The sequence below is a fragment of the Manis pentadactyla genome, chromosome 8 (assembly GCF_030020395.1).
Source record: "Manis pentadactyla isolate mManPen7 chromosome 8, mManPen7.hap1, whole genome shotgun sequence".
Taxonomy (NCBI): Eukaryota; Metazoa; Chordata; class Mammalia; order Pholidota; family Manidae; genus Manis; species Manis pentadactyla.
The window spans coordinates 93,865,035-93,877,007 of NC_080026.1; the positions used below are offsets into that span (position 1 = coordinate 93,865,035).

Genomic DNA, 11,973 nt, shown 5'->3' on the forward strand with positions numbered 1-11,973 from the left:
TTGGGCAGGGTACCCAGAGGGGCGGGGGCTCCGAACTCCCTCCTGAGGATTTCTAGAGTTTGCCCTAAAGAGAACTGCATGAGTATGGACTGGAGGGGTACAGAGAAGGAAAGGGGTGACCAGGTTGGCGAGTCCCCAAAGCGTCCTGCTGTGGGTAGCAGTGGGGCCTTCTGCAGCGGGACATTGAGGGGGATTTTGCAGCGGAAGGCCCCCGGCAGGAGCAGAGGGGGTACTGGGCCAGTGAGGCATGGCTGGGAATGACAAAAGCCCAACCTCCACAGACCACCCACAGCTCCTGCACCCGTCTGTGCCTCCGGACCTCACAGCCAGCGCCGGCATCTACCGTGGGCCCATGTACGCCCTGCAGGACTCGGCCGACAAGATCCCCATGACCAACTCACCGCTGCTGGACCCCCTACCCAGCCTCAAGATCAAGGTGTACAGCTCCAGCACCACCGGCCCTGGACCAGGCCTGCCAGATGGGGCTGACCTGCTGGGGGTCCTGCCACCCGGCACCTACCCCGGTGATTTCCCCCGGGACGCCCACTTCCTGCACCTGCGCAGTGCCAGCCTCGGCTCCCAGCAGCCCCTGGGCCTGCCCCGTGACCCAGGGAGCAGTGTCAGTGGCACCTTTGGCTGCCTGGGTGGGAGGCTCAGCATCCCTGGAACAGGTGGGCCACCTCTTTGTTTGCCTGTCTTCCTGGCCTCAGCATGCCCCCTCTGGATAGCCCCAACTCCCACCCAACAGAAGAGAAGGATTCCCTCATGCAATTTTGCCAGTGGGGAAAGTGAGGCCCAGGGTTAAGAAGTGACTGTAAAATAAAAGACCTGGGGTCCAGGCCTGCCTCTGCCTCACTAGGGCAGGGGAACGTTAGACCAACCACTCCCTACTCTTCAGTCTCTTCGTCTGTTATGTGGGAGGGGTTATCCCTGTATAGTTCAACTAACCTAGAGTGCCTTCAAAAAGGCAGGACTGCCCATCTCAGGCTGCAAAGCCAGCAGTTGAGACTTCGCCAGTGTCACACACTGAGCAAGGGCTGGAGCTGGTGCTGGTACTTTAGACTAGGTCTTCACCCCATCTCCATACCTCATGGCAATGCCAGAAGCCCCTGTGTTACCAAACAAGCTTGCTGCAGGCAGTGGCCTGGGCAACTTGTACCCAGTCCACAGACATCTCCCTGCCCTAAGCTGGAAGCCACCCCGCACACCCTGTCCCCTGTTCTAAGCTGCTAGACTTAGACTCTTCCAGCCCCACCATGCTGACCTTCCTCTCCTTTTAGGGGTCAGCCTGCTGGTGCCCAACGGAGCCATCCCCCAGGGCAAGTTCTATGAGATGTACCTCCTAATCAACAAAGCAGAAAACACCCTGTGAGTAGAGACCCCAACCCTGACCTGGGCTGTCCGCCTCCCTCTTCTCTCTCCTTGCTGCCCACCCTCCTTGGGCTCACATATCACCATCTCCCCTTCTAAGCCTGCCCCTGAGGCCAGAGGTAGCACTCCAATGAAAATACATTGACAGATCTTATTATGTCCACATTTAGAACATACAACACCAGCACAACAAGTCATAAAACTGAAAAGCAGTTGGCAAACTGGCTACAGTATGACAAAGAGCTAACTATCAGTCCTCAGTATGGAAAGACCAATAAGAAAAATTGAGCATCTCAGCACAAAAATGAGCAAAGATTATGAACAAGTGACTCACATACACATACCCATACACACACACACACACACACACAATGACCAATAGTTCATGAGAAAGCGTTCAACCTAATTTTGTCAAGGAAATAGTAATTCAAGCAGCCATGAGATATTGGGAGGTTTTTCGTTTCATAAATTTGCAGAATTTTTTCAGATGATAATACCTTCATGCTGGTAAGAGCATGGGCACACAGCCCTCCATGGCATGCTCGTGCATAGATTGGTATCAGCTTTCCAGGGGGCATTTTTGCAACACCTATCAAAAATGGTCCCAGTGCAGAAACTTTGAAAATGGGAGCAAAGATTTGGGTGTGAGAATGTCGCAGTGTAATAGCAAAAATCTAGAAACTGTCTCAAGGCCTATGCCATTTTTTCTGCCTTTCCCTAACCCCTGACTTCTGGGAGCCCCAGGGAGGGGAGCCCTGCCTCAGAAGCTGGGGCAGAGTGGGAGCCCATTACCACTCTGGGCCCTTGCTGAGCTTCCAGCCTCCCCTCACTGCCTCCTTCCTGCCCCCAGCCCACTTTCGGAAGGGACCCAGACAGTATTGAGCCCTTCAGTGACCTGTGGGCCCACGGGCCTCCTGCTGTGCCGCCCTGTCATCCTCACGGTGCCCCACTGTGCTGAAGTTAGTGCTGGTGACTGGATCTTCCAGCTCAAGACCCAGGCCCACCAGGGCCACTGGGAGGTGAGGGGCCAAGGCCGGGGGTCCAGGTCCACTGCCCGAAACTCCCCTGGGAGGCATGGGGCGCTGCGAGAAAGCCCCTTTCCTCCTGGTCCTACCTGGGTGGACCCCTTCAGGGCCTGAGCTGTGACCTGTCTGCCTCACATCTGCCATCACCCTGCAGGAAGTGGTGACCCTGGATGAGGAGACCCTGAACACCCCCTGCTACTGCCAGCTGGAGGCCAGGTCCTGCCACATTCTGTTGGACCAGCTGGGCACCTATGTGTTCCTGGGTGAGTCCTACTCCCGCTCAGCTATCAAGCGTCTCCAGCTGGCCATCTTCGCCCCTGCCCTCTGCACCTCCCTGGAGTACAGCCTCAGGGTCTACTGCCTGGAGGACACGCCTGCAGCTCTGAAGGTAAGGCCAGGCTACAGGTACCCACACAACACTGTGGGTGCATCACCTGGCTGGCCATCTGCTTGGTATCTTTCAGTATCCTCATCTCCAGAGTCATGGTACCTTCCAGACACTTCTTCACTACCATCAGCCTCATTCAGTCATTCATTCATTCCTCAAACATCAAAGTGGCATCAACCATCCAGATACAGAGAAGAATTGGGTACCATTCTGTTCTCACCAAGCTCCAGGGTAGACAGATCCCCGGAGATCACTGACAGAGGGCTGAGGGAGCACCAGACTGCCTCCGGAGGGACTTGCTGGGCCTGGGTTGTTGGGGAGGGGGTCTAGGAAGTCTTTGCAGCAGAGCTGACCTTAGACCTCTGCTCCAAAGGATAAGTAGTTGTTCCAGGCAGAGAAGGGAGAAGGACATTCCAAGAGACAGAGCAGCTTAGGCAAAGGCAGGTGTGTTGTTTCGTGTGACCAAAGCATGCAGGGTGTGTGAGTGTGTGAGGGAGGTAGAATGGGGCTGGAGAGACAGGCAGGACTCAGCTTCCCAAACAGTCTAGGGGGCCATGAAAAGGAATGGAACCTATCCAGTGGACAGGAGCATAAACCTGATGGATGCCTGTTCACAGGTGCTCTTTCTGGCTACACTGTGGGGATGGGTAGACATGATCTAGAGAGGCCAACTGGGAAGATGCAGCTGGATTCTGTGCGTAGTTGGTAGCATAGACTCAACTAGTGACTGATGGGAGTGGCGGGGGAGAGAGGAGGGATCAGGACTTACAGCCAGTCTCCTAGTGTGTGCAAAACAATGGACAGAGCCCCTAAATGAGGGAGGGCCATGACAGGGGCCGAATGGCTTGCGGCGGGGAGGAGGGAGGGTGAAGGGATCCAATTTGAGCACTAACCTGAGGACAGCAGGTGTGGAGTCTCAGAGTCCCTCCTTAGTCTCCCCCCAGTTCCCAGGACCTCAAGTCTCCACCTAAAACTGGAAAAGCTTGACCCCCAACCCCTTTTAAACCCCTCTCCCTTCTCTATACTTCCAACCCCTCCCTGGCAAGCCCAGTGGTCCTTTCCTGTAGTTCCATGCCTCCTCCTACCCATGGCCTGTGGTCTCTTCTAGCAACTTTGTTTCCCAGTCTCATGTGTCTCAAACTCCAGGTTGCTGGACTGATGCAACATAAATGAAATGGCCTCAGAGGAGAGACAGTGTCTCCTGTTGGGACCAGACTGGCCTGAAATTCCAGGAGGCCCATAATGGGTTGGAGGCTCCTGGGAAATGCTCTTGCAACCTAGATCTCTTGTTCTGGGGCATTGGCTAAGGTCCAGCTTTGGTCAGAGAATGGAGTGAAGGTCAAGAGAGAAGTTGTCACATTTTGGCTTGATGGCATTCTTCGTTTATTTAATCCTTGCCATCCGTCCATCCATCCATCCATCTATCCATCCATCCCCCATCTATCACTTATCTTTCCTTTCATCGCTCCTATTTATATACCCATCCATTTGTATCTATATCTGTACATCCATCTGTCAGTCTTTCTACTTATCTATTTTTTCACTCATGCACCCATTTCTCAGTCCATCCATCCATCTATCCACACTGTAAAGCTTGAACACTTAAGAAATGCCTAGCCCTGTGCTCTGATGGGTCCTTGCCCTCAGCGTTACAGCCTGGTTCCCTCTACCCACACATATCCCAAACCCCTAAGCCTGCAGCAAGAAAGGGCCCATTGGCCGAGTGTGATGCGTACCCCCTTCTCGTTCTGCCGCCCCACCCACAGGAGGTGCTGGAGCTGGAGCAGACCCTGGGCGGCTACCTAGTGGAAGAGCCAAAGCCCCTGCTGTTTAAGGACAGTTACCATAACCTGCGCCTCTCCCTCCATGATATCCCCCACGCCCACTGGAGGAGCAAGCTGCTGGCCAAGTACCAGGTGAGGCCGGGCCAAAGGAGGGCAAGGGATAGAGCTGGGGAGGGGACACATTTGGGGATCTGCCCAGGGAAGACCAGTCCCCCCTCCCATGCCCAGGTCCTGCAGACTTTCTCCCCACAACCCTCCATGCCTCTCTCTCACCCCACTCTCCACTTTCCCAGGCATGTCCCCACATTTGGGGCCACTGACAGCCACACACACACACACACTCCCACACAAAAGTATCTATACATATCATCTGCAAAGGGCCATCTCAGAGCATTCGTGCCTGGCAAACTGTCCAAACTAATCCCCCATGGCAACATCCCTCCACCTCACTCACACCACTGAGCCCACAAGGCTTCCCAGCCCCAGACACACACACACACACACACACATGTACATGCACGCACACGCACACACACACACACTCACGCACTCAGATTTGTGTTTCTCTCCCCAACATTCAACCTTTTCCAGCCGAAGGGCCCTTGACCAGATTGGCTTCCTCTGCCCTTCTGGATGGAAAGTCCTGACCTCATTACCTGCCAGGAGAGCCCCTTCCATCTGTCTTGTCTGCTTATTCTGTGATCCAGGAGATCCCCTTCTGTCACATTTGGAGTGGCGGCCAGAAGGCCCTGCACTGCACCTTCACCCTGGAGAGGCACAGCCTGGCCTCCACAGAGCTCACCTGCAAGGTCTGCGTGCGGCAGGTAGAAGGGGAAGGCCAGATATTCCAGCTGCACACCATGCTGGCAGAGGTGAGGGCTGGGGGACAGACACCCTGCGGGGCTGGGGGATGCAGCATGCAGACCCACAATGTCCCCCTCATCTGGGTAAAAATGCCATCTCCCATAAAGACATGTGCCTCTCACCTCCCAAGTCTGAGCTGGGACTTGGTTCCTTTTTGCTAACATCTGCCACGGATAGAGTGCCAGTCCTGGGCTTGGCCTTTACCTGGCAACGTAGATGGTCTCACTAAATCTTCCCCACCACCAGGGAGACAGATATAACGATTCCCACCTGGGAAATGAGAAAATAAGTTTTAGGGAGGGGAAGTGTCATCGACCTTGTATCAGGTCAATGCTTGGCCCAAGCCTGCGGCTCTCCACCCCTATAAATCCATATTGAGGTTTACAAAATCCAGGCTGCTCCAGGGGACACTACTGGACTCTCCTTGCAGTGCAGTGTAAAGAGCACTGGGTATAGGTCTAGACCCAGCTCTGCCACTAACTTGGCATGTGACTGTGGGCAAGTCACTTCCCCTTTCTAGACTTCATTTCCCACATGTGTGAAATGGGTTCATGTGGATTGGACTAGCTGAGGTTCCTGGTGGCTTCATAATCATGAGACTGCATCAGCAATAGACTGGGGCAATCCATTAGCATGGTGCCCCCACAGGGCTGGTAGGTTGCCATGCAGCCCTGGCCCTTGGGAGCTGACCTTCCAGGGCAGGAGGACTCTGACGGGGCAGCTGGAGCCTGCCCAGAGAGTAGGGAGTGACTGGAGCCTCCCTGAGTTCAGTCCCTAGGCAGAAGGGGCAGATTGCAAAGCCATGTACAAGGGAGCCTTCTGCCTCTCTCACCCATGCCCCCTATCCTTCCAGACACCTGCTGGCTCCCTGGATGCCCTCTGCTCTGCCCCCAGCAGCACTGTCACCACCCAGCTGGGACCCTATGCCTTCAAGATCCCACTGTCTATCCGCCAGAAGATATGCAACAGCCTGGATGCCCCCAACTCTCGGGGCAATGACTGGCGGCTATTGGCGCAGAAGCTCTCCATGGATCGGTGAGTGCCGCGCCCAGACCACAGCCTGCCCCCACCTCCCTTTGTCCCTAAGGAGCAGGCGGGGCAGGCAGCTTAACAGTCTAAGACAAGAGCCCACCATTTGCTGTAGATCAGGAGCTCAGGCTGGGGTATGCTAATTCTGAGAACTCATTCCCTGAGAGGCATCTTGCTCAGGTGTTTGCCTGAGAATCAGATAAAGCCAGCTAAGTGTGATCACCATCAGCACCCCACCCCATGCCCGGGAGAGAACAGGTGTTCTGGAAATGCTTGCTTAGTAACAGAATACATCCTGGTGTCAAAAATCTTCTGGAGAACTTAAAATGCTGCATAAAAATAATGGCAGTAATAATCATTATCATTATGTTATGCTTATGAGAAACCATTTAATAAACCTGCATAGAGCAGCCCTCGTGTGTAAGATGCCTGCTGAAAACTGGAGGGGTTTACAAGGGTGTCTAAGGCTTTGTTCCTGCTCCCAGGACGGTGCATGGCAGGATCAGGCAGAGAGCAGATGTGGGAGGGAGACAGTGCAGTGCTAGGCGTGGATGGACTTTCCTGGGGCCTATCTTTCAGCAATAATAATAACAATGACAATGAATGATGAGTAAGTTTCCATTTTAGAGATGAGGAAACCGAGGCTCAGAGAGGGGCAGTGGGTGACCCAGGGCTACGCAGCCTGCAAGCTGATCCAGGACTGTAGGATCCCAGAGCCCACAGTCTCACACCTCCTGGCGCTCCCTCCACCCCCAGGCTCCTGGCAGGTGCTGAGCATTTGATGAGCCCAGCATCCTCCTTCCTTCCCCCAGGTACCTGAACTACTTCGCCACCAAAGCAAGCCCCACAGGTGTGATCCTGGACCTCTGGGAAGCTCTGCAGCAGGATGACGGGGACCTCAACAGCCTGGCGAGTGCCTTGGAGGAGATGGGCAGGAGTGAGGTGCTGGTGGCCGTAGCCACTGATGGGGACTGCTGAGCTGCTCCAGAGCCGGGCCTGGTAGGGGCTGCCAGGGCGTGGATGCAGGGAGGCTCAGGGAAGCCTCCCGTGGGGCAGGTCGGCCTCCATTGCCCCCAGCTTGCAGCCTGAGTCACCCGCTCCTCTTCCCCTTGCCCCACCCACCTACCACGATCAGCCTTAGGAATCCATGTACTCTGTTGTCAGGGGTACCGAGTGTTCATTCTCCATCCCCTGCTGTCTCTCCTGGCCTCAGGCCTCCACATGCGGGAGCCCGGGTGGAGCTGAGGCCTTCAAGGGCAGGTGGGAAGAAATGAGGTGGCCACCCGGCCCGGGACCTCTGGGTTTGTTTTAGCTATGCTCTTCATCTCCTTGCTCTTTGATTTCTCCTCCTCCCCAAGTCCTCTATTCACACCATTTTCCTCTTTGAAGAGTCAGGTACAATTCAGACAAACTGCTTTCTCCTGTCCAAAAACAAAAAGGAAAAAGAAAGAAAGAAAAAGAAAGCTTCAGACTGCTAGTAAGGCTCAAAGAAGAAAAAAAACACAAAAACCACAAGGGAAAACAAAAAACCCAGTTTCTTAGGAAACGCAAATGATTTATTATCCAGATATTTGGATAAGTCCTTTTTAAGAAAAAATAATGAAAATGAAAAACAACACAAAAAAATAGAAAACTCTTTTCTTGAGTGTGAATGAGTGTGGGCATGCTCATGCTCTGGCCAAGAGCAAGTTTGTGTGTATGTGTGTGTGTGCATCTGTGTGTGTGAGAGAGAGAGAATTGGGGAGAGAGACTAAAAAGGGAGCACTTTGCTGCTAACGAGTCCGTCTTAGGCTAAATTCTTGTGAGACCTTGGTTTCCCCTGTTATACAGGGTCAAATGGGGTTTTAGCTGTGGTGCCATGTTTCCCTCTAAAATCTTAAGCAGACACTGAATCCATGAAGTCAAGGAGCCCTGAAGTCTGGAGTGGGTTGGGTCCTGCCTTCCTCCCACAGCCCCAGGCAGATGCCCAGCAGGCTCCTCTGAGCTCCTGGGATTCCAGATGAAGAGGCCTTGGGATGGAAAACGTGGGCAGTCGAGGCCAGCCTGAGCCAGGGAGGATGTCTCCAGTGCCATGGTCTGGTGGCTTCTGGAGAAGGGGTGTGGCCCACATGGGACCCTTGCAGAGAAAGAACTGGGGGTTGAGAGTCCTGCATAGACACCTCTGTCCTTCACCCCCAGGGTGGGGCCAGCCAGGACACCGCCACCCAGCAGCCTCTAGACCACATGGGCTGGAGCAGGTTGGCATATGCCCAGAAATCCAGGATCTGCCCTTCCCCAGCCTCAGTTTCTCCTATAAAACAGAAGGGATGAGTGAGAAGGCCTCTCTAGCTACAGAAGCCTGAGCTTCTGGGCCTTGGTGTGGCTTTGAGGAATGTGTTAACGTCAGCCCTGTGGCATGGGAGGCTAGGTGGTGAGTGGCCTGACTGCTTTACATGCCCAGAGTGGAGGAGGAAGGGCGGAGGGCTATTTTCCCAGCTCTGATCTCCACAGGTGCCTCCCTCGCCCCCTCTGCTCACCCTCCCACTGTCGTCTGGGAGATCTTGAAGTAAGGTTTGGACAGGCAGGGTTGCCAGAGTGGAAGGGCGGGCCCCTCCTTACCAGCCTCCTTCAGAATGTTCCAAGGGGCCATCAGGGTCCCTTTTCGGCTGGCTGGTGATGGCTGAGAGCAGGATCTTGCAGCTGTCACGGAGGCCTCATTGAAGGCCTCCTCTCCCAGGCACTCAAGGCAGAGCGCCAGCCCCACCCCCCGCGGCTCTGGGCACCAGGCAGGACTTGCCCCAACATGTCCATGAACAGCCACTGGGACCAGCCTGGGCCTGTTCTGGCCTTCAAAAGTTTGGTCTCCTGGGAGGAAAGCAGGTTTTGAGGCTGCAGTCCCAGGCAGTATCCCCAGACTATCCTCCTGCCTTGGGGCTTATGGGGGTTCTCACGCCCTACCAGCCCCCCTGGGAGGTGGGTTGGCCAAGGGCAAACAAAGGCCTGCTCAGTTTGAGCAAGGATTCCTTCTCTCAGGGCTACTGAAAGGGCCAGGCCTGCCTCAAGGGCGGGTCCCCGAGGCTCAGACCAGGCTCCTTACCCCAGTGTGTGTGTAGACATTAGCCTCAGGCAAGGTCAGCAAGCTTTTCCTACCAAAGTTGCCTGTCGGAGACGCATAGGCCCGTGTGATAGCATGGCCACGAGGACAGCCTGACTGGTCCCTGAGGGCCTCTACTGTGGTGCTGTTGTCGTCACCAGCTCTGAGTGCCCACAGGCAGCCCAGAGTCCAAAGACCAATTCAGGCTCCAGCTTTGCCATTAAAGTGCTGTGTGGCCTCAAGCATATGGCTGCCTTCTCTGGGCCTCATCTTTTTTCTTTACCTAGAGGGCCCCGCAGCTGCTGTCTGAGGTCTTTCGGGTTCTGAAATGGTGTCATTCTAGGTTTCTGCTGGGAACCCTAGTGGGTAGAAGTTGACTGGGGTCTGCCATACCCCTCTTCCCTGCCCACCCTCTGAAGCCTGCTTGCCCAGCACCCAGGATGAGGCCAGGCCAGCCACCCAGGTGCCATTTCTAACCTAATTTCCAGAAATGGTGTACCATGGCCTGGAGCACCAAACAAATTCTGTTGGAAGGGTTCGAGCTGTCCAGCTTTATAAAAAGAAAGCCCAGAAGGGGTTTGCTGGCTCCATCCATCTGCTGAGGCTGCTCTGACTGTATCCCCACACTGCCCACCTCAGGTGGGATCAAGATTTTCCTCCTACTCAAGCCTGAGAAGCAGCCTCATATGGCCTGTGTGCCTCAAAAGTGGCAGATTGGGAGCTGCTGCAGGGCCCTTACCCAGGTGATCACGCCTCTCCCGCCTCTGGGATGTGCTTGCACGTGTGTGTGTGTGTGTCCGTGCCCTGTGTGCGGTGCCTTATCTGCAGGCACAGCAGGATGCCCCTCTAGGAACATGTCTCCAACCTTTGTGTGAGTGTGTGCCCTCCTCGGGTCCCAGGCTGGGACATCTGGAGGCTGGCGTGCCTGTTTTTGTCCTCTCTGCGTCCACAGGGTCAGTCGGTGTATACGTGCCTCTCCTCTGCCTTCTCTCACAGTGCCCAGGGGTCCTCCTGAGGGTGTGGGGGACTCCGTCTCCTGGATGATCCAGGGTCCTCTGCCCTTCCCTCAGCAACCAGGCCGCTGAGTCAGGTCCCTTAGGCCCTCTGAGGGTGGGTGACCGGGAACTTGGGTGCAGGGAGCAGCTCCTGGGGGCAAAGGGCTGGACCCCCTGCCTGGGCCATGGAGTGGTTATATGTCCCGGGGGCGTAGGGCTGCAGGGATGGCCCAATCCCACCTCTGTTTATTCTGTAAACTTCAACTTGTAAATATGTTTAGCATTCCTATTGTAACAAAATTAATTTTTATGAAATAAATTATATTTCCTAGTCTAATAAAAAAAAAATCCAGGTTGTATTCTGCTGTCTTCTTGACTGTCTATCAGAAATTAGGAATGACCTTCCTACTTTTCTCAAAATTGCACAGATTTGGGGTGGGGCCACTGTTGTCAGGGGGTGGGGGGTCACAGAGCTCTCTGAGCTAGAAATGATCAAGCTTAACTGCCTCATTTTACAGAAGGAAAAACTCACCCAGAGAGGGATAAGGACTTCGTGGTCACACAGCAAGTTGGAGCCTATGCTGGACCTGAATTCCGATCTCTGCTCCTCATTCAGTGCTCTCGGTGCATAAGCATTCGTGGAGTATGTTCAGGCATCAGTCATTCGAGCCTGCCATGGGTTAGGTGATGGGCAGGAAGGGACGACAGAGAGGAAGCTCCCAGGATCCCTGTGTCTGTGAGAATTTCTGGAGGGTGTATCCCAGCTGAGGCTGAGAGGTCAGTTCAGGGCACTCACCTGGAACATAAGAATACCACGCAGGCAGTAAGGGAAAGATGTGTGAGCTGGGATCTTGTGACTTTGGACCCAGGGCAGTCATGCATGGTTGGGCAGGTTTTGCACTGAACAAGAGTACTATATCTAAGGGCAAGAATGGTGCTATTACCACACAGATTATAGATCTGTGTATTTACTATGAGATATTTCCAGAGGATGGCAGTAAAAGCTCTTGTCCTAATAAAAGTCAATATATTGGTGTTTAATTTTCCTACACATGGAAGTGTCTTGAGGGAGCACTTTTTCCTAATTTACAGGAAGGCTGTATAAGTGGAGGTGGCTGTTTTCAGCTGGTGCCCTGGGTCCTCAGGTCTCCGTGTGTGAATTGAATCTGGTCTCAGCATTTTCCAGCATGTGTTGCCTGCCCCATGGGTGGATTCTGTGATCTCTTAAGAGGTAAAAGCACCCTCTGGTCCTATAAGGGAGAGTCACAGTATCCATCAGCACATGAAAAGCTCTGAGATGTCTTGTGTGAAGAAGTTGGTCTTGTATTGATACAGGGTGTCCCAGATGTATTTGGCCATGGAGCCCTTGTTAGCCTTTCCATGCCCTGAAGTATATCGTACCTACATTCCCCACAAGCTCTGACTTTCAGAGGCCCATGGCTCT

General features: G+C 54.1%; 1 protein-coding gene across 2 annotated transcripts in view; it reads left to right on the forward strand.

Moving 5' to 3' along the window:
* Positions 1 to 10,898, forward strand: part of UNC5B (unc-5 netrin receptor B) — an 81,847-nt gene extending 70,949 nt beyond the window's left edge. For both annotated transcript variants that reach the window (XM_036928711.2, XM_036928712.2), the window contains 8 exons: positions 282 to 671; positions 1,281 to 1,368; positions 2,222 to 2,390; positions 2,551 to 2,784; positions 4,551 to 4,700; positions 5,276 to 5,440; positions 6,286 to 6,467; positions 7,274 to 10,898. In XM_036928711.2, the coding sequence (XP_036784606.2) occupies positions 282 to 671; positions 1,281 to 1,368; positions 2,222 to 2,390; positions 2,551 to 2,784; positions 4,551 to 4,700; positions 5,276 to 5,440; positions 6,286 to 6,467; positions 7,274 to 7,439 (1,544 nt within the window). In that variant the 3' untranslated portion in view covers positions 7,440 to 10,898. The remainder of the gene's footprint in view (positions 1 to 281; positions 672 to 1,280; positions 1,369 to 2,221; positions 2,391 to 2,550; positions 2,785 to 4,550; positions 4,701 to 5,275; positions 5,441 to 6,285; positions 6,468 to 7,273) is intronic.
* The last annotated feature ends 1,075 nt before the right edge of the window (positions 10,899 to 11,973 follow it).